General features: G+C 37.5%; 1 protein-coding gene across 1 annotated transcript in view; it reads left to right on the top strand.

The window, feature by feature from the left end:
* The window catches only part of LOC112957970 (gephyrin-like), a gene marked incomplete at its 3' end in the record, with an annotated part of 201292 nt that overhangs the window by 121481 nt on the left and 58417 nt on the right, over positions 1 to 21394 (top strand). The window contains exon 6 of the mRNA XM_026051762.1: positions 17579 to 17673. Coding sequence (XP_025907547.1) covers positions 17579 to 17673 — 95 coding nt within the window. The remainder of the gene's footprint in view (positions 1 to 17578; positions 17674 to 21394) is intronic.

Genomic DNA, 21394 nt, shown 5'->3' with positions numbered 1-21394 from the left:
GTTGCTACTATTTTTTTATTCTTTCAAGAAAGATGTGCCATGAATCTTAATTTTGATATCCAGAATTTAAAGATATTTTGATAATATTCTTATCACAAATTCTAACTGGGAGAGAAAAGTATGCCTGCCATAGAAGTACATAGAAGTACTGTAAAACTGGAATATTGAGCTTGGAACTTTTGGAATATCTTCCTTTTAAGCATTTCTAATTATCGTTCCCATTAGAGCACCTTGTCAGAACAGATAATGGAACTGAATAAAATGAAATATTAAGCCAAAATAATCTTGAAAACATTGTCAGGCCCATAATTATGTAATCATCACCCTTAATGTTTTTATTTCTGGTCATGGTCTATTACAAAAAGTTTTATAGAAGCTTAATATAAAGAAAATTTTTAAAAAGCATAAACACATTAAGAAGGCTTCTATGTAAAGGCAGCTTAAAGAATTGACAACTTGAAAAAATGATGAATTCTAATTTGTATTTAAGATGCATCAAATATGGAATTTGGCTGATATTTTTGATGTTATATCAGAATGGCAAAATGGCTTTTTGTTAGTATAGTTTATTATTAACTCTAGTGCTTACTGGACAGTAGAGAATTTCTCATTTGTTCCAGTACCTCTCAGTATCTCTCATTTGTCTGCTGTGTAAGTGTAGGAGTGCTTGCAGCCACTGACTGGAGAGAAAGTAGGAGAGTCTTGGAAAGTAGCTGGCTTCTGCTTGTCGTTTTAGGATTATAATTGCTCATTGTCTGCTTTGCTTAATTGCTGCTATATAGAATAATGAAGCTTATTTAGCAAAATGTTAATTCATTATGTATACTGGGAGAGAAAAAAGAACCATAGTGGTGGTGAGAAAACAGATTTATTTTGACTACTTGTGTCTTCATGCATATATTCCTTTTCCCAATTATTTTGTAATGAGAATACCCAAATTAATAAACAGAGGTGCATAATCCACTGCTTAAGTTTTTGTAACTTTAAACTTTCTGTACATATCAAGTCCAGTTTTGCTTCTGGAAATGAAAGTTGTCTCATGGTGCACTGAGTTCAGTTTGTCTTAGTTTTCACTGGGCATCAGAAGATCTTCCTTTGGAGAGAAGGCGCTAGTGGTTTTGCTCTTGTTGTGGTACAGCTATCTCTGCTTGTCTTGTGGCTACTAGCCACAAAATTCCTTGATTGGATAAAACTGCAACTACATGTTGGAAGTACTGGTTTACTTTATGGTATTATGTGCTGTAGTTCAGTCACTTAATGTACACTATTAGTAACTAGCTTATGGCATTATTAATTAGCACAAATCTCTTGTTCCCCTCTGCCTAGGTTTCTTCTTACTCTGTTCTAAGTCTAAGTAGCAGCATTTGATATGGAAGAAATTACTCTTCTGTGATCACAATTTGAAGGCATATTAGTCCCTGTTATCCCTGTGACATGCTCAGATAGCAAGAAGAAGAGTTGATACCCAGAAAATCTGCATAAATAGTGATTCATCGGCTTACCTTATTACTGACATATAGTTTCATAAAAGCTTTGTTGCGTGTAGGTACAGAGCAAATTTGTATGGACACTGTTTCTGTGACCATCCCAAATGTTATTCAGCAATGCACAGCAGAACTAGTGTTTCCTTTCTGTGTTCAAGGTTCTCTACAGTTTTCATGAGAGGGAAGAGCTGGGCTTGTGTTGCATATTATTACCTTATCAAAGGGAGATGTAGGCTTTCAGTGTGACTGTAATAAATTAAAGTGCAGATAAATGCACGCAGAATGTGGACTTCTAAGAGAACAGAAATAGTGAAGCTTGGTTCCTGGTTGGTTGACTTTTAGTGACTAACATACTGAATAAAAACACTCACGACTGAAATGACAAATGAGTGAAACTGCTGAATCTTATTACTGTGGGGATTTTCTCTGTTCTCACATTCTAGAGCTGGAGATGTGTTTCTCAAATAGAACAGCAGCTAAGATTTCTGAAACAAGGTTTAGCATGCTTAAAAGAACAACCCTGTTAAATACCAGGGAATACTAAAGTTAAAGAGAACAGTAGTTTCAAGGTAAAATAATGGTGTTGATGAATTTCACATTTTGCAACTATTGCTGTAGAAGAGGGTTAGCCCACAAGACTCACCAGTCTAATTCTTTTAAAGTGTGCGTTTATTTAGGCCAACTTGAACACCAACCTACACTCGTAATGAGTTATCAGATAATTAACTACTTCAGTTTATCTCACAAATGGCCTGTATTGGCTCATGGGTACTGCTGTTCACCTTCACAAGCTATTTTGCAGTGGATGTGGGAATGAGTTCTCAAGATCATCCCTTTTCCCCTTTTATACACCTTCCACTAGAGGTAAGTGTGGTTTGGGGAGTAAGGGTGGGATGTCTTGAGATAAAAGCGATGTGGGCTTCTTAAATTTTTTTGCAAACATCAATTAAGGCATGTAGCTGGGGATGGGCAAAGATTCAGCTGAATTCTTATTTTTTTGCCCAGAGAAGTTACCCAGGCCTAAACTGACATGCTTTCTTTGAACTGGGAGTCAGAAATCCCTTTTCTCTTCTGTTTTTCTGCTGCAGAAATTCCCAACATTCCCATTATGTGGGCTCCAGAGAGGGGTAAGCAACATCTTCAATCCCACCCAATCATTTCCAAACTAATTCTTTGCTAGTATTTTTTTGCTTTTTTTAATCATCATCAGAAACAGTTTCCAAACACATTTTTCCCATTTGTTTGATTTTCTTGTGGATTCTCATATTTTTGTTTTATAGGAAGGTCCCATGGCCTCCCCAAGCGCTAGGGCCAGACTCATCTGCTGTTTCCATTTGTGTGCTATTCTCTTGTGGATTTTCATGGTTCGCTCTATTGATCTTAATGGTATTACCAGAGGGTGAGCATCTAGATCCTTCAGACTGTTTAATTCATGGTATCCTCCGTTACTGGAAAAGCGCTGTCACCCTGCTGGCCTGTCACTCTGCTGACAGACTTGTGTTTCCTCCTTGCTGGCAGTTGCATCCGATTATTCCTGGGCCTTGGCCTGCTGCTGCCCTACCTGTGTGAGGATGCCTGGCGTTCATTGCTCTCTGTGCACGCTGCCCGTTTGGCCCCGTCCTCCTGCAGCCTGGCACTGTGCCTGGGGGTCTGGCACTGCCTCTTGACCAGCTAATTGCTCGATAGCAACTTCCCGCTGCCTTCTCCATCTGCTCAACGGCGCGGCACGCATTGCCTCCTTTCTACCCGTCGTGTCTGAGGGCCTGTGGGCACCAGCCTTCTGCCACCCTGTGCCCGACTGCACCTCGAGTGCCTGCTGAGCGTCCCCGCTGCCACCGGGCGACTGCTCCTCTGCTGCTTGGCACCTCTGCTGGCTGCTCGGTACTGCTTTGTGGACGTGCTGAATGGCTGGCATCGCCCTCCTGCCTCTTCACCCGCTTCTTGGTTACTCCGTCCCCTTGCTGCTCTCTGAGTCTGCTTCCTCGCCGGTACTGGCCCTCTTGCTGCCCTGTCCCCTCGGTGTTATGCCTGGCATTTCTATCATCCTGTCCTGCCCACCTGCCGAGATTTTGTATCTAAATATGCTCCAGTTTGAAAAATTATGAAGAAATGTAAGGAACGGGGAAAAGCTATTATCTGGCTCCTTCATGATCTGATTAAGTTCAACATATCAGGAAAAAGACTATTGCCAATACCTGCATCCAGCTCTTCACAGAACTGCCCTATCCTGTTCTCCTCCTTACAAAAATGGGTCCTGGATCTTAGCCCTTGCTTCCCATCACCTCACTTGGTAGGTGTATGGCTGCTCAGTAATATTGTATTCAGTATTAAATTCAGTACTCAAGCACATCACTAATTACCTGCAGTAGTTCTCACAGAATCCGTGGAAGGTAGGTAATTAAGGAAGGAAACAATATGTTGCTGAGGCTCAGGAAGATTAAGGGCTGAATATAGAGCTATGCCCAGTAAACATAGTGGATGTAATGAGCTGAATAGGGAATTATACAAATCTCTTATTTAAAATACAAGGTTGCAGCTAACCCAGAAAAGACACTGAATCGTTGTAAGATTACTGTACTGCAGCATGTCCTAGTTCTTGTTTCCCAATCTATTGAGCCCCATGTACAGGGAGGACGTTCAGCTGCCAGTTTTACATGTGCTTTATGAGATTTTTTTCACAAATTAGAATCAGGGTTGAACTGCATGTGTAAGGTTTATGGCAAGGGAATACATCATTGTCAGAGCTTGGAATGGAAAGGACAACTTGCTTCTTTTGTCTGAATTCAAATCACTTGGCCTCCTTGAACCCAGCTCTTCCACAACTTCAGCTTCCTCAGTGTGTTTGTTTTCTAATAATGCTTTTGAATCCAGCACCAACCAAGAACCAGAATGAATATTCTGTCATGATGAGCCTGTTAATTTCATAATAAAGTCTTCTTATGATTAAAATCATTGTAACATTCTTCTAACTTCAGGTGGCAAGCCCTCCAGATATATATTGTTGCTATTTTCAGGGACACCCTAAACATGCTAAATTATGTCTAACTAGTATTTTACAGGTGTCAGCATTCCTTAAATCAGCTGCCTCTTGTGCAGGGCTAGCTATGGAATATGAAAAATGCTCTATGAGATAGCAGTTTGCTGCCAGCACCAACTTCACGCTGTGTGTAATGGTTTCCAGTACAGCAAATAATGTTCCAAATAAAAGCCAGTAGGAATGTTCTCCCAGTTTTCACATGAGCCTCTAGATATACCTAGATATCTCCTATCCTGCTCTGAAGAACAGGTGAACGCTAACCTTGACTCCTAGTAAAATACCCTAGACTCTCCTGTCCTCTCTCTTCTTCACCTTTCCAACTCGGTCTTGTTTCTCCAAGCATTTTTTTCCACGACCTTACAAGCTCTTAGACATAGTAGGCTGAGTCTCTCACTTCCCACCAGCTTCACACTATTGAGGGTTCTGGTAACTAGAACAGATCTGAATGGCGATTCTTTTTGCCAAGATTTAACGCTCCATTTTACTTTGCCTGTTTTGCTGCTTAGATTATTGTCTGATCTGAGCATGTGAGAAAAGTAGGAATATTTACTCTAGCACTGTAGGGCTGTGGGACACATCTAGAGCTCATTTCTTATCCCAGCAATAAGGCATCTTTTAGTGCAGTGTGTTAATTATTTTCTCTTAGAAAATGTTGCTTGTTTTCATGTAGAATTCAGGTTGTATAGGCTTTAAGTTAAAGTGCAGAAGAACAGGAGGAGCCCACTGACTGAAAATAAACCTGCTGTGCATTTTCTTGGTTGAACTGTATAGCTACTGGAAAATTGTTGCAGTGCTTTCCAGATGCTTTAGTAAGATATCCTGGAAAATCAGTTTTGTGTCTGCAATGGTTAAGATATGGTACGAATACGTTATTCAGTAGAAAGACTGTATTGAGTTGAAAGAATACATAATAGTTTTTAATCTATAGATGAATCACAATTTTATTGAAGAAGCAAAGAAAAATTTGGACCCAAAGCCCCTGGAACAACATCTGTCAAGATCTATCACACTTCTGAAACAAAGTAATTCAAAATTATTCTGTCATTTTGGATTTTGTTAAGTTATTTCTTTTTAATCTAACCTGTGCACTTTTCAACGAAAGAGATTTGACATTATTTTCTGGAATACTCATGAAGAGTTATGAGATTTTCTGGCATGTAAAGTTTCCCTTTCTAAAATCACTAAATTTCCTATTCTCAGCCTAACTGTATTTCAGTTTTATTTCCTCTTCCTGGTCTCTTATGTATTGTCTCTGATAGTAAGTTTAGTCAAAACCTTTTGCAGTTCTAGTTTTAGTAATTTGTTGAACTCCAGTGTCTAAATTCCCCAAACTTTTTTTTGCATATTCTCTTCTCACTTTAAAGCAAGTTTTAAGTGTTATCCATTAATAGCATTCCTTGTGATGATGTTCAGTGTAGTCATGTTAGAATAGCTATTTTTGCTGTTGTTTCTGAAAAAATAAATTAATGAATAACATACAATCTTTTGCTCTCAGAAAGCAGGGTGGATTTAAGCATGATCACTTTGTTGCCCCTTTATTGCCAGAAGGTTTTACACCATCTTGATCCCTGTAATTGCTGACTTCAGTTTCACCTGTTTTTGTTTAAGAGTAATATATCCTACAGAATGATTGGTATCCCTTGGAATTCAAATTTTATTGGATCTGTGTATATTCTATCTGGGACATATTTGTTTAATTTTTGACATGGATGACGTCGATACATGTGACGCTAAAGATGATATATGCCTATTATTTCACACATCAGCAGGGATGAAAACTTTTGCAGTCACAATTCATGTAACAATTCTGTGGAAGGTATAGTGAGGCAGAGTAAATTCCAGTGACACTGCTGTTACCTATTTAATTAGTGGTAAATACCTTTTTCTTGAAAAATGCTCAAAGCAATGCTATACTATTTTTGTATGATTGCTTTTTAGTATTACAGTTTGCAACCCATGACTTTTTTTTGAATATATCTGGGAAAAAATAAACATGATTTCATCTGGGTTTCCTTTTCTTCACATGTCCTTTATTTGAGTAGAGGTTAGGAAAAGGTGTTTACATTTTTCTAATGTATTAATGTAAACACTATGCTTAAAATGCAGTCTCTTTTTGTTTCCCTGTTGAGACAATATTTGTGGCTTCAAGACAGTGAATTTCCTTTGGTAAACTAATATATTCACAAATACTAGACATAGAAAAGAACTATTTATCTATCCTTCAATGAGTGTTGCAGAATTATTCCCCACAGTACATTTCTTTTGTTGTTTTGTCCAGACAGGTTTTAGAACTTCAATACGCTTAAGTTTCTTTCACTTCATTTGTAAGACTGATAAAGGCAAGTAGATTTCATGGTTGGGAAGTCTTATCTGGTATTGCATCTCAATTTTTGCTTAATTTAGGCTTTTATTGCTTTCATAATATGCTGTAGCAACACTAAATATTTTTTTCTACTTTTGCCATTTGCTTTCATGAAATATTTTTAGACTGTAATTAGCCTTTTCGTTTAATATTTTTTCCTTATGAACTGAAGATTATAAAATAAGTTTTTATTGGAACTGTGACAATCCCCTATACCCCTGAAGAAACAGGTTTTGCTGATTTTGAAGCAAATTGAGTGCCACCTACATCTTCAGCCGTATTTTAGGCCTTGGGCTACAGTTTCCTTTTCAGGAGTGAAAAAACTAAATGACTTAATGCTGTTTGATATGCACAATATCCTTCCTTCTTGGAGATCCTTCTTGAAGCTTATTTTTTTTCAAACAAAATACTCTTTGTTTATCCAGTGGTATACACAATGGAGTGCATCTACAGAAATGCTAAAAACTAAGCTCTCTCTCAATTTCTTCTACATTTAATTCAGATTTTACTATAATCTCATGTTCCACACTGGTGTTTCCTAGAATGAGAAAAACAGAGAAAGACATGAAGTTTCTTTGGATTCCTTTTTGTCCTAATAATGTTGTTTCCTGCATCATCTTAATGAGAAGCTGCTATTTGAATCACCTTTGAATCACCTTTGCTCTTTGCAGACAAGAGACAATCCATAACTGTAGAGTTTTGTTTTCAGTTCCTAGGCATAGGAAAAATGAATTTACTAACCTGTCTGGCACTTTTTTTTCCAATTAATAGCTTGCCACATTTTTAAGACAGGCTATATTTTTTCTCCATAAATATTATATATCTGTCTTTGTTTCTTTTTTTTTCTGCTCATTTTTTAGTTTGTTTTTAAAGGATTTTATTTATCTCTTGAATCTTGAGTGACTAAACTTAGATGCTTATGTTATCTCTGTTATTCTGAGTTACTGTCTCTCTTATCCATATACATTATGTTGAAATTGCAATTTAAATTTAATCTGCCTGTTTAGACTTAATTTTCATAGGTGCTTCTCTGAATGTGAACCACATTGCTGTGATAGTGAGCAACTTGGTATTTAATGCAGGAGTTCGGATCTATCTGATCAGTCCAGCGTGCAAGGAAAGGACCAAGTTTTGCCCTGTGCCTCTCTAAGAGTATGTTCTGCATTACCAGTTAGAAACTGCAGCTTTCCACAGTGCTCCTGCTAGTACAGAAGTAAATCTGCTTTCCATGTTTCCACACTTAATAAACTGTGGGTTTTTTAAATAATAATTATTAAAAAACCCTTTCTGCAAAACTTATTGCTGCCAGAAATTAGATCCAGATTCTCTCATAAAGTGTGTTTGGGGTAGGGGAAGGTTGGGAAGTGCTTATATACATAGTAATTATAATGCTGTAGCTATCTCGGTGAAGTGTTGCCTACACGAAAATAAGAGGTTTCAGAGATTTCAAAGTTAAGAACTGAGCAGTTAGGAGATGAAAGGATATTCATCTGTACAGTACAAATTTGCCTTAATATGAAAGTATATGAAAGATTGGTAGAGCTGAGAAGTGTTATCAAGTGATGGGGCTGGTTTTACCTAGAATATGAAAGACATTATTGCATCTTTTAAACCGTAAAAAATAACTTCAACTGAAATTTTAAATGAAATTTTTAACAAATTAAGTTAGAGGAAAACATTTTATATGCACTTTGTATTATTAACTATGTAAAAGATTAGTTAATAAAAAAAAACCCCAAGTTTCAGAGAAAAAGGTAAGCATATTATACTGAACATTCCTCATTCTGAATAGTTTAAGAATTCTAGTGGCTTGGATTTCAGTGCTCCATACTGCATCACTTTCAACACAGTACTTTTTGGTTTTAATAATGTTGTTGTTTTGGTAGGAGCTGTGCAATCACAATGCATTTTTGAGAGCTATGCTAAGAGAGCTGAATTATCTAGATTTTACTATTTGCAGTATTAAGGTCAAAAGGGATTGCTTTAAAGATAATGGGCTGAAAGCGTACCTGAAATAATAGTGCTGCAAGACCCTCATGACTGTCCTAAGAGCATCAAATTCCATCCTCCTTTTAAGAAATTTCTTATCCAGCTGTTTCCATGAGAATCTGTAAATATTAAAAAAAAAAAAAAAAAAAAAAAAGGTGATTTTTGCCAGGAGTTAAATAATTCTGTATATCACTTTGGGTTTTAGAATCTATTCAATTCTGTTATTCATTTTAATTGTTTGGTTCCACTGAGTGCACCCTTCAGGTACATCTATATGAACAAGCTGTTTAGGCTCTGAACGCCTATATTCTATTATTGGATCTCACTGAAGAATTGTTTCAAGGAGCTTTCAAGTTTTGGCAAAGCTGCCTTAAAGCTTTCAATGTTACACTTTACCATTTACCTTGGGAATAAGGATGCTATGCAAGGGAATCTTCAGAGTAAGTGAAAAACTCCTTGCAATTCCATGATATTGGAATTGGCATGATATATTCTTGCAGAATTATCATTCAGTATTCCCTCCTTTACAGTGAAGGTGTATTTTAGGAGGGATATTTTGTTGTTCTTCAGTAGTACATTGACTGTCTTAGAGCCTTTGAAGGAGGTTTTTGTGGAAGAAACTCTCATGAACATTCATAGGCAATATTCATATTTAACACAAGGCAGCAAACTATAGGCAGTAATTACAGGAGGCAGTGCTGCTGCTGGTGTCAAGAGAAAAAGGTTCCACATCTCAGCCTCGATAACAAGTGCCTCAGAGTTAAAGCATTGCAAAAGATTTTATTTTGAGAATCAAATTGCAAATAAAGACTTGGTTCTTTCACTGTCGACCAGACTGGGCAAGTCCCTAGAGAAAGCAGCAGATATTTCTGCTGGCAGATTTGTATTCTGTCTGTAGTGATGAGAATCTCCAAAGAATGGGATCTTTTCGCTTCCTGTGGTGTTAATATCATAGCCAAGCAAAGGGATGAATTTGTTCCTCATATGTAATTGTAGATCTCACCATGTAATATACTTTTTTACTTTAGAAGGAGACCCAAGTTGTCATTAATTCTGTATGAAATGAAGCAAACTTTACCTCGTCTCATTTTGGCATAGATGCATAATCAAAACAACAATATGCATAATCAGAATATAGGGTATTTTTTACGAGAGTGAGCTCTCTGTTTATCAGAACACTAGTTAAAGTTAATTGTATTGTTGTTGCATTTATTGTAGAATTCTTATTTACACATTAAGAACTTTAGCCAGTTTCTACTGGATGATTATGTGATTTGCTGAGAACAAAGCCAGTACTTTTTTCCAGTTTGTTAATTTCTATAGCAGATACAACAAACTGTGTAATTTCTTCTGTGGAGCAGTTTGAAGTAATTGAGGGAAAAGTTAAAAGAATAGTCACAACAAATAAAGAAAATTAATAATATTTCTGTAATAGCAGAAATGTATCACTTTCTTTTCCAGCAAATCTTCTGTTGTACTGTTTTTATTGAACAACTAGGAACGCAGTTTGACATGAAATGGGGGTTGAAATAGGAAGTATAGCAGTTTGCATTGAAAAGTAGGACTATCCGTCTGGCCCTTTTTAAGAATAAAGTATAGTGGTTTGTTTCCAACTTTTTTTTTTTAACATGCTCATCCCCTTAACCTCTCCCTCTGTACAAAAACACTGTCTTTTGACACTGGCATCATCCAGCTGTAACAACATCTGGCTGGCTGCATAAATCTGCACGGAACCTAAATGCTTTCCTCATAGCATAGAAAAACATCTTGTAAGTGTTTTCTTTGCTTGGTTAACTGTTTTTAAAAAATCATTGTTATTTTAGTTTCATCACAGTGGACAGGTGTGAGCAGTATCATAAAATTCAGATCAGTTTGTATGGCTTAAATTTTTTTACACATTTACTAATTATTAAAACTGCTAATTAAAAATATTAGATTAAAATAATGTTTATCAAGTGAGATAAATATAAGAAATTGGATTATTACTAACATTATCCATGGTTTTAATGAGAAATGCATATGGCTTTATTGTTCAGGTGCAAACATTTTGTTAACATTTCTATTAAGTGAATGAGGTCAGCAAATTTATGTAAATCTACCATAATCAGAGCTAACTCAAAATTTAGAAACCTACAGAGGTACTGAGACACGTTGCAAGTCCAAGTTTTGTTTTTCTACTGATTTCATTTAGCTTTTCAGGTTCACTGTGTATAAAAATGCAACAAAGCATCTTTCTCCAAATTCTATGCAAGTTGTGAATAAAAATTAACCTGAGTATAGTGAAGGAAATCTCTAGAGTAGTTTGATTTCAGCTGATGAAAGAAAGGCCTTTCAGGAATGTTGCACATACTGCTTTTTGGATTATGTAACGCACTCCCAGATAATTCTTTCCTTAAAAAATAATGATATCATTAAGCTCAACTATTGCAAATTAAATATATATCTGGGTCTTGCAGAAGTCATTGAAGTGTTTTCTGGAGGTATTGGAACCAAGCAGGTTTTTTTCATTTTCATAAGCATGGTGGAACTCTCCTGACAGAACCATGTGCAGATATTGGTTTATAAATAAGAAGGTTATTTGAGTCATCTCCAGCCTCCTCAGCCTTTAGAATAATGATAAATCATATGAATAGTATGATGAATCCTCCTGGAGAGAGAGACAGGGAATTTGGAAGGGGCAGGGTACAAGAATTGTGGATACAGTGAGGAAGAGAGCACAAAGAGTAGACTTTCTTTTTCTATATTTAGTCAAATCTAACAGCAATCACTGTGACACTTGCTCCTCATGCAGATAAAATCTGTAGGGATCCCTGTCATTCCGCAGGGTTTGGGATCTAGCTGGCAGCAGAGCCGGTGTTGATGTGCTGAGAACGCCAGCAGATTTCAAATCAGCTTCTCATGCGCCAGAACTATTGCCGTAATGGGGAAATTACGGGGTGTGTGCAGGTAAACCAGGTTGTGGGTTTCAGTGCTAGTTGTCTACGTTAATCGGTGTTTCACCCGTCTTTCACTGTATGTAGACCTGATTTGAGAAAAGAGGAAAAGGGACCTGGAATCATGTCATGTAATAAGGGAGTGTGTACCAAGCTGGGCCTGATAAGAGCAAGAAGGAGATAGAATAAGGCCCCTTATAATTTTAGACCTGTTTTGTTTTAGACGAAACAAAGTCATCCAAGCCTGGGAGAGCTCTCTGTGAATGTCACTATGCATATGACAGACACGGCAGCATTTGCCATCAAAAAGACATAACAGGAGCAGCCGAATGGAGAATCACCAGACTCGGATCAAGTCTGTTGTTATTGTACACGGAAAGGGGCCCGGGTCGTTGCTTCATGAGGAGGATCAGGTTCCCATGGCAGAACAGCACGGGACTGGTATCCACGTAGCACCACAGGTCCATAGGGGCTTGTGGGCCCAAACGTAGTGATGGACACTGATGTCAGATGTTCTGCACGCCACAAGTGTGACACAGGTGACACTATGTACAGGCCCATCAAGAGTACTCAATGATGACTTGCTCTTCAGGAAATGGTTACACTCAGGCTGTTAACTTCTGAGATGCATGTGGCATTATCGAAATAATCTCTCTAAAGTCCTAGGAGGACACGGAGGGATCTACCCATGGGAGCCATCTTCTGCTGGTGCAGAGTATTGGTAGTGGGGAGGAAGGAAATTTCAAGGAAAATTATCATGGTGAGACTTTGGGTGGCTTAAATCTGATGTTCATTTAAAATCTTTCCAGGGTATTGAAAGAAGTGAATTGCTGCAATCTTTTATTTCTTACTGTACTAATAGAAAAAAAAGATACATTAATTTTTTAGGTTCAAAGTTCTAGTCTAGATCTTTCTAAACTCTTATTTCCTTCCCTGCAGCATATGAGTAGAGAAGTAGAGAATAAACTGAAATAGCGGACTTGTGAATATAAATTACAGGCATATGTGTTATCTCCAGCAGAGATGTACCGAGTAGCCTTGAAAAAGGTATCTGAGCTCCAACCGGAGAGGCAATTTCTGTTCCTGATGTGCACACTTCTTACACATCTCACTGAAAGATGTGGCTGACATTTTCGTTGCATATTTGACTGGTCTGTCCTCAGATTTCTTTGCCCAGTCATCTGAGATTTGATAGTAGGCTGACCCTCTGTTGCAGGGGGAGTCTTGGAATTTGGTTAGACCTTCCCAAGACTCCTGCTTTCAGTGTAAAGCTCAAAATAGCTGTAATCCATTATCTATGCTAATTCTGTAATCTGTTAAATATAAATTATAAGCAAAATTGCTCATTCTTGACATAATTTGCATAAACTCTTACGTATGGAGCACCATAGTATTTTGTAGCTTTATTATATGCTCTGCAGAGCCAGAGTTAAATTTTTTCAATAAAAAAAAAAAATTCTAACAGGCTATTTTGGTCATCTTAAACTTATTATGACTTCCCAGTCTCATACTTGCATTTTAGTTGAAAACATAGATCTATATTACCCTCCCAAAACTGCTGAAAGGTATATAAAATGTTTCAGATTATTACATACTCTGGAGAGGTCCAGCTTTACCTAACTGAATACCTGAAAGAGAAAGACAGGGATTTTCTGAGCATTTGTAAAAGGTGAGTCCTAGGTCTCCAATTAAATGAGCGCGCAGTGGGTGTATCCTCCCAAAGCTGCCTGGAAGGGCTTCCACAGGTTGGAGATTGCGCTGCCTGAATTGACGTGCAGGGCAAAGGAGGAAATGAAGTGGCAGAGAACTCTGCAGAACCCATTGGCAGCGGGCCATCTGTTAAGCAACTACAGCTACGTCAAAGATATCTAAAAATACATCGGTTGGCTTGGGAGCACAATGCCCTAACTCCAGTGAGAAGGCACTTTGAAAACAGCCAAAACTATATTTAAAAAGATTTTGGGTTTATTCATGTGACAATGAAGTAGATGAGAAAAGTCACGCTCATAGGCACAGTGATTAAGTACTGGATAGTTTTGTGCAATAAGTACTTAATTCTGTTAGTCTCTATTTATTCCACCTTCTTCTTTCTGAAGCAGAAACTACTATTCGACTGCTTGCAGTCCTGTTGCTGCCCAGCCTCTTAGACAGCCTTACAGTGCCATCATATCCTGTCTCTTTTCCACTTCTCCTGATTTTTCCCCTCATTTCTTGTTCCTCCAAGCCACCTTTTTTCACTGCTATTTCCATCCCAGTCCATTCACTTGTCATCACTCTGACTGAAATCTCCTCGTTTTCTTCCTCGTCCTACCTGTGGAGTAGGGTCATCATCACTGGTGTGAGAGAGCCAGGAACAATAGTCCTGATTTGTTTTTGTGGAAATACTGTGGTATTTTGCAGCAAGCAAAAGCTGGCTGATGGTGAGAGAGCCAAGAACCCTGTGAAAGCTTTTTCCCACTTTGCTTCTTAGTTTCAGTGCAAATGAGGAAAATCTGTAAGCGTAGTGCTAGTAGTAATGTGATCGTGGAGTGTCTTGAAATTTAAAAACATTAAATGTTATGAGACGTGAAATACAAAAATATTTATTTGTAGGCCAGTCAATCTGCCACTCTAGAAATGTCCGACTCCCTTAACATTAAAATATTTCTGTCTTTAATTGTAATAAGTATATGAAATTTCTAGATTGTAGTGCATTTATTATATTCTGTCTCTTGCACAATGTCCCAAAACCGCAGTATTCTCTAGTCCTGTCAAGTCAGCAAAGGACAACTGAGTTGTGATGCAGGGTAAGGGACTAGCTTCAGTAAGTCACAGGCTTATTGATTTCCTTTTCATAATCATGTTAAAAGTATCTAAAATTGCCCATGAAACAAAGTTTTAACAATCTTAACTCAACCGCCTCCAGAATATTGGTAAAATATAAGGATACTGAGACACTATAAATCTTTAACTGGGAATATTGGCACCTGGAAGTTAAATCCTGAGGTGACCACAGGTGAGGATAGAGCTTGACTTTTCTCTGCCCTCTGTCTGGGAGGAAACATCAGAAAAGCTGGTGAACAGCACTTCAGTAAGCTGTTTGTGGAAACTAGCGCCTGCTAGAGATAGATGCAAAATATTTGTAATCATTACAGCCTAGCTAGTGTCATTCATAAATATACCTTTATGTATATGCATGCACATATATATTTTTTTTCCATATATATGTTATGTAATTAAGAAAGTCCTGCTAGTGGCATGGTGACTGCAGTTCCTATGCACTGCGCATTTTAAGTTATGTGTTAGTTAAGGACGTGCCAAGAGTGGATTCTCTGGTGGCTGGTTTAAGCAGCAGATGTCACTGCAAAAGGCTTTTACGTAGCAGTAGCCGTTTTGATTAAATCTATCCAGTTAGGCTGCAAATGTGAAAGCAGACAGTGTTCCCCAGTTTATAGAAGTCTGCCTGCAGTAATAAATGTAAACACGTGGATTTTGGAAGAAATGTATTTAGAAGTCTTTTTTGAGGGTTATACAGCTGTTTGAACTTTCTGCCCTTTCAGATTTTGCTGCTGAGAAGTCTATACATTTTTAATAATCACATTGCCTGCTAGCAGTGACTTTTTGTGAAGGTCATTTTTCTTGTGAAGTTAGCAAATGGACTTGAATTTCATTGAAGGACTCCCTGAGCTGCAAGATCATTGTTTATGGAACTCTTTTGCATCTTTTTCTACCTTTGAAGCCTCTTCAGAATTTTAACTAATGATATCCTCAAAGTGTCACTGCGCTCAAGGGCAAAAAAAAAAAAAAAAGAAAAAAAAAAAGAAATCTCTAAATTTTTTTTTTTATTTAAAACTAGTTTTGGATAGCTTTGAAGCATGGTATTAGCTGAAAATAAAAAGCATAGATATACACTCCCAGCGTATGCACGCACACACACACACAATTCAGTGCATCACCTTTTTTTCATCCTACACCATTGCAATGCATTTTTCATCTAGAGTACAAAAAGCATCAGGTATATGGACCATCTTTGGAATTTTTCATATGTGATGGATAATAGCTTTCTGGCAACCTCTCTCTGTGGCAAGGTTTTAGTTATAAGTATAGCCTACATTGTGGAAAGGTTTTAGTTATAAGTATATCCTACATTGTTTCTAGCCTGTTTCTTCTCATTTTCCTGTTGTGGTGGTACAGACCATAGGTTGTATTTATATGCTGCTTTGTTTCTGAATGGAAGATGGCAGATACTAAACCCCACATGCTGTGCTTGAAATAAGAACAACTAATGGTCTCAGCTGTTGAATTTAAGTGGTTTGGTAAAAGTCAAAGCTGCTGCTTTACTCATGCTGACTTTGCTTGTTAGGTAGGAGATGGGAACCTTTACTTCGTAGTTGTACTTGACATTTGTTGATATATTTCTGTAAAGCATGTTAAATGTAAGTGACAGTGTGTGTTTCTACAGCCAATGGAAGAGAAGCAGTGATTTTTTTGTTTGTTTGTTTTTGTTTTATTTCTTCTGTAAAGTGTTCTCTTAGCCCTATAGCTAAGTATCGTGCTTTGCAGTTAGGACTCCTACATCCTTACAGTGATGTTACTGGCTGACTCTGTCGTTCTTCTCTGTAAGTTTGTATTTCTATATATAAGCTAGGTATTTACTAAAATACACAATCTGATTTATAAAATAATCTTCCCCACAAAACCATTTGTATATTTTTTCTTCCACTTCATTCTTCTACTTCATCAAACTGCCAGGAAAATTTAGCTTATTCAAAGATCCCTCAAATTAAAGAAGTGCTTTTCTATTGTTCCTTTTGATTAATTGTACCACCAAAGTATGACCTCTTGCTGGATATTTTACAATGGATTTCACAATTTTATGAGCTTTGCTAACATCTTGGTTGTGCCAAATAAGTTAGAACTTTGATTCAGAGCATGAATCAGGATGGCCCAAAAGCAGCTACAGCTGTGACAGGAGTGAGAAGGCAGTGGGGACTGTAACCTTCCTTGGCAGTGTTAAGTTGGAACTCAAATTAGAGTTTGGGAGACTGTAACCGAATGCCTGCTTTCATTTGAGAAAAATTATTTTAGGAAGGAAGGGCTTATGCATGTCCCTGGAAGATAATTTCCCAAGTGATTCCCTGTGTGTAAAAGGGTCTAAAAGCACAAGAAGTTTCAGGCTCTGCTTCTCAGCCTTTTGCTGCCCACTGCACAGGGCTGCTAGTGGACCAAAGCCGCCAGCCTGTTTGGAATGGCTCTTGTGCTGACGTGATGGAAAGGCAAGGCTCTGCCTCTGCCCACTGCCAGTACTGGTTTACTCTTGGCCTGCCTGCCTGCTACATGGGCTTCCCTTTGCGATTTTTTTTTCTGTCTTTTGCTCAAACTGATTCACTCTTCTCGTCCCTGAGAAAATCTCAACAGGAAAATGCAAGTGAGATTGAGAAGGTGGTGACAACATTTAGTATTTTCTTTGTATTAAATCTTTCTCTCTCTTTACTTCCCAAATCTCTTCTGTTTCTGTTAGTGAGCTGTTATTTATGTGTGGTGGTTAATGTTTCGTATATTTAGGGGCCTGACTTTAAATTTTCAGCTAACAATGCTTTGTCCCACTCCCTTTCCTTATTTTACAGCCAATAGAAAATTCTTTAAAAGCTTTCAGTACTAAGAATTTTTCATGGACATCTTTGGAGTCTGAAACAAATAAAGGAGATATTCCTACCCCATATTTAGCTGGTTTCATATTTTCTTGTCCGTTTTGTTGTTTTCACTCACTTTGCTATTTAATCTTTGATTACAGGCCACTAAAGAAGTAATAGAGCGAGAAGCCCCAGGGATGGCCCTGGCAATGTTGATGGGATCACTTAATGTTACTCCTCTGGGCATGCTCTCTAGGTAAGAATATTTCTTTCAAAATATGAAGGGAACTATTTCCCTGGAAATACTCAAGGTAATGGAATAACTAGACAGAAATAATTGATGAATGACATTTTTTCTTTTTAGAAGTCTTAACCACAGAGAAGTGGTCAAATTCCTGGAGTGGTAATTGCACTCACTGATTAAGTCCTCGTTGGAGTTTCCATTAGGCACTGTGTTTGCCTGTATTTGCTTTGACAACCTATTTGTTTTATTGATGGATGCTGTTAAACAGCTGGGTTTTCACTTAGAGCTGTGGCATTTCAGTAGCAAGTGAAATGTTCTTCAGTACATTGGTCATCAAGTATCAAAAGGCTTATTTTAGAAGAAAGAAAAGGGAAAGAAAGAATAATGCAAGTGTTTTGATGTTGCATTTTATTCCAGTTTCATTAAAGAATCCTTGATTAAATTAGAAGGTATTTTATCTTATGATTTTAGATTTTAATACTTGAACACCTGAACATTGGTATTTCTTTCATTATTTGCAGTTCATTTTTAATAAGTAACAACTCTTGTTTCCCTGTATTTCTTTCAGCAACTTCTGTTCATGGTATTTCTGGCAGATATTCAGAGTTATGTTTCATTTTTATTATGATAGACTTAGTGTCAAAACATTTCATAAGTTAATTTGTGCTTGCACATTGTTTCAAGGTAGCTAAAAGCTAATGGCCCTTTGAGTTTTTCAGTTACACATTGAAAAATGGGGATACAACAACAAAATAATTATAGAAGTAATGAATGAAGAAGGAACTTGCAGACAGATTATTTGTATTGAGGTGCTTGCATTTTTAATGAACATGTAGATGAGAGTTTTGGAGATTTGACAGGGTATTTTAAAACTTCTTGTAGCACTTTGTGTGGGTTCAAGGACAATCTTACCAAGTTAACATCTTTGGATTCTGTTCAAAGCAGGAAGTATTTTCATCTTTGTATCAGATATAGTGTTTCATAGCATAGTTTACCTTTCTCTAAAGGGAAGGGATAACAAGTTAGAGTGAGAGCAGCAGCAAGGAGAGCTGTTTAGATGGTACTGCAGAACCAAATTTGATTTAGGCTGTGGTGTGGTCAGGGTGGCTAGAAGGATGCTTGTAAAGGTAGTGGAACCAGAATGCAGAATTGCATCCTCATTCTTCTGTACATAGAGCAAGAAAGTGTCCCTTAGTTTACAGCCACTTTCAGTAGTCATTGAAGAGACTGGCAAGACATGAATTTCCCTGAATCTATACTGAAAAAGTTTTACAAAGATACTGCACACAATCATATTAGGCTTTCAAAACAGTTCCCCATCAAAACTCCATTACTTCAGCCCTAGATGACAGCATACAAAACATTCATATTTGTATACAATTAAGATGATACCTGAGTACACAAGTATTGCATAATTCCAGTACTGTGTTTTTGTGCAATCTCAGTTCTGTGTGACTGTACATGTTTTACTTTTTTTTTTTTTTTTAAGACGGCATTTTTTTTTTTTTTTTAAGTAGAGTTCTTCTGTAAGCTAGAGGGGACAAAAATTAGCTTTCTTGGTTTCGGTTGTCTTATGTGCACTCCTATATAATTTTTGCTGCTTTATATTCAGAATCTTCTCTGACTGCATACTCACTTCCTTTGGGACTTAAACTACTTTTTACTGTAACCCATAAATGAGCTACAAATTCCTAATATATTTTCTCAGGAAACCCTGTAGATTGAGGTCACTTATTTATCCCTCTTTTACAGTAAGAACTGAGACATCCATTGATAGAGGTCAAAAACATACACTGATTTTAGGTATGCAATTTGAGAAGAGTAGGTTTTGATTTTTCAGAATACTTGACATTAAATGTCATTCCAAGCTTAGCTCTCAATACCTTCATTTTGACTTCTAAATAATCAGCACTTTCACAAATCAGACCTCAGTGGGGACAAGCTGAATGCACACAAGTGAGGAACAGGCAAGTACTTCTTACTTGTGAAAAGTTTGCTTAGGTGGCTTGTCCAGTGATACACAGAAGTTCTGTGACAGAGACAGTCTAATTTTTGATTTGCAGAGTAACTTGCCAGCTGTGAAGCCAGACTTTCTGTTAATGTTGCCCAGATAATTGTCTTACATGCAGTACTTATATTTAATATGTAACCTTGATTGCTGACAGGCACATCTGGCGACTAAATGAAGCACATATGCCATATAAAAATATATGATTTAGTTTTTAAGAAGTTCTGCACTGACTGCCCTGAGAGACATCTAATGACACCAGGAAGCTCTAGTTCTAGAGGTTCCTTCTCTTGCGGGATATGCTCTGCACCTTTGGCATCATCCTTACAGATAATTGTGCATGTAATCCCTTGTGCTTTAAAAAGGAATCAAAACCAAAAGTTGCATGATGAAGCATTAAGCTCCTATGAATCACCCCCAATTTTGGAAACAGTACATCAAGCACGTCAACTTTTATCACTTGAATTTACAGAAATTGTTATAGATTATAGGTAGTCTTCCAGCATAGCAGCAGCATTAGGAAGTTGCTGATAAACTGGAAGCAGTAAGACTGTCTCATTTAGGATTCTCTTCTAAGCTCCAGCAGGGAATGTCTTGGAGGGTCATAGAGGTTTCTCTGTGTTTGCTGTGATTTTCCTTTTCCTCTCTGTGGCCTTTGAACCCTCCTTGTCCTGAAACTCCGTCTTCCCCTCATTTGATTCTTTATCTGACTTGTCTCCCCTTTCCATCTTGGTCTTTACTGAGGCTTTTAAACCCACTCCCTGATTCCTCACCTACGTATTCAGTTTTTCCTCATCACAGTTTCCTCCCTGCAAGATTATGTACTTTTTTCAGTGCAATTATGTCCTTTACCTCTGCATCCAAAGATGTGTCTCTCTTTGTAACTCTTTCTTCCCACATCCACTGTTTCTACTGCCTTCTATTTTTCCTTCCACCCCATTGTTTCTATCCCCAGTCTTCTTTTTCAAGCTTTTTTTTTTTTCTCTCTTAAAATCTGTGCTTTGCATCACAAGGCTGAGGATAACAGGAGATATACAGCATCTTTCTCGAGTGTTCTTCTTTTTGAGGAATATTGTTCATTTATCTCCCAAGTTACCTGGAGAGCATGCACATTCTGCATTTTTATGCTGGAAGCACAAACAGCATTTTTTGCAAGCTATGCAGTTCTCACTCGCTTTTACTTGCTTCTGCATGTTCTTGAGAAGTTTTGGCAGCTCCATTTCTGTTGTGAGCAGCTAGATATTTGTTACCAGCCAAAACTCCTTGCATGCTGGAGAATGGCTGCTCTTTTAGTCCTTTTTATTATTGGTGAATGTCATTTAACTGATATTGCTCAAAATCATTCAAAGCAGAACAAAGAATTCAAAAAGAACATTACAAAAGGAATTACATGTCAAACACCACTATAAATTCTTCCTGTTTCCCTTATTTTGATTCTGTGGTAAGTCACATTCTTCTGAGTCCCCCTGATGCTCCCTGAGTCCCTCCACCACAGCAGTTCCTTAACTTGGGCTCTTCCTCTTTATATTGAGGCAGCGTGGGATTGCCTAGGCTTCTGTCTTAACTCAGAGGTATTTTCTTGACTTGAAGGTGCATGTAAAAAGTAAATACAGAGAAAGAAAGGTGAGGGGTCAGGCAATATTCAAGCTGACAGTTGACAATAAGATTTCTCTCATGTTCAGACTGGTTTGACTGTAATATCAGACGTTCATTTCTGTGGCACAG

This window comes from Nothoprocta perdicaria, unplaced genomic scaffold (assembly GCF_003342845.1).
Source record: "Nothoprocta perdicaria isolate Ctin4 unplaced genomic scaffold, notPer1 scaffold_8, whole genome shotgun sequence".
Classification (NCBI taxonomy): Eukaryota; Metazoa; Chordata; class Aves; order Tinamiformes; family Tinamidae; genus Nothoprocta; species Nothoprocta perdicaria.
The sequence above is the reverse complement of the archived record's forward strand: the minus strand, read 5'-3'. Positions and strand labels throughout refer to the sequence as shown.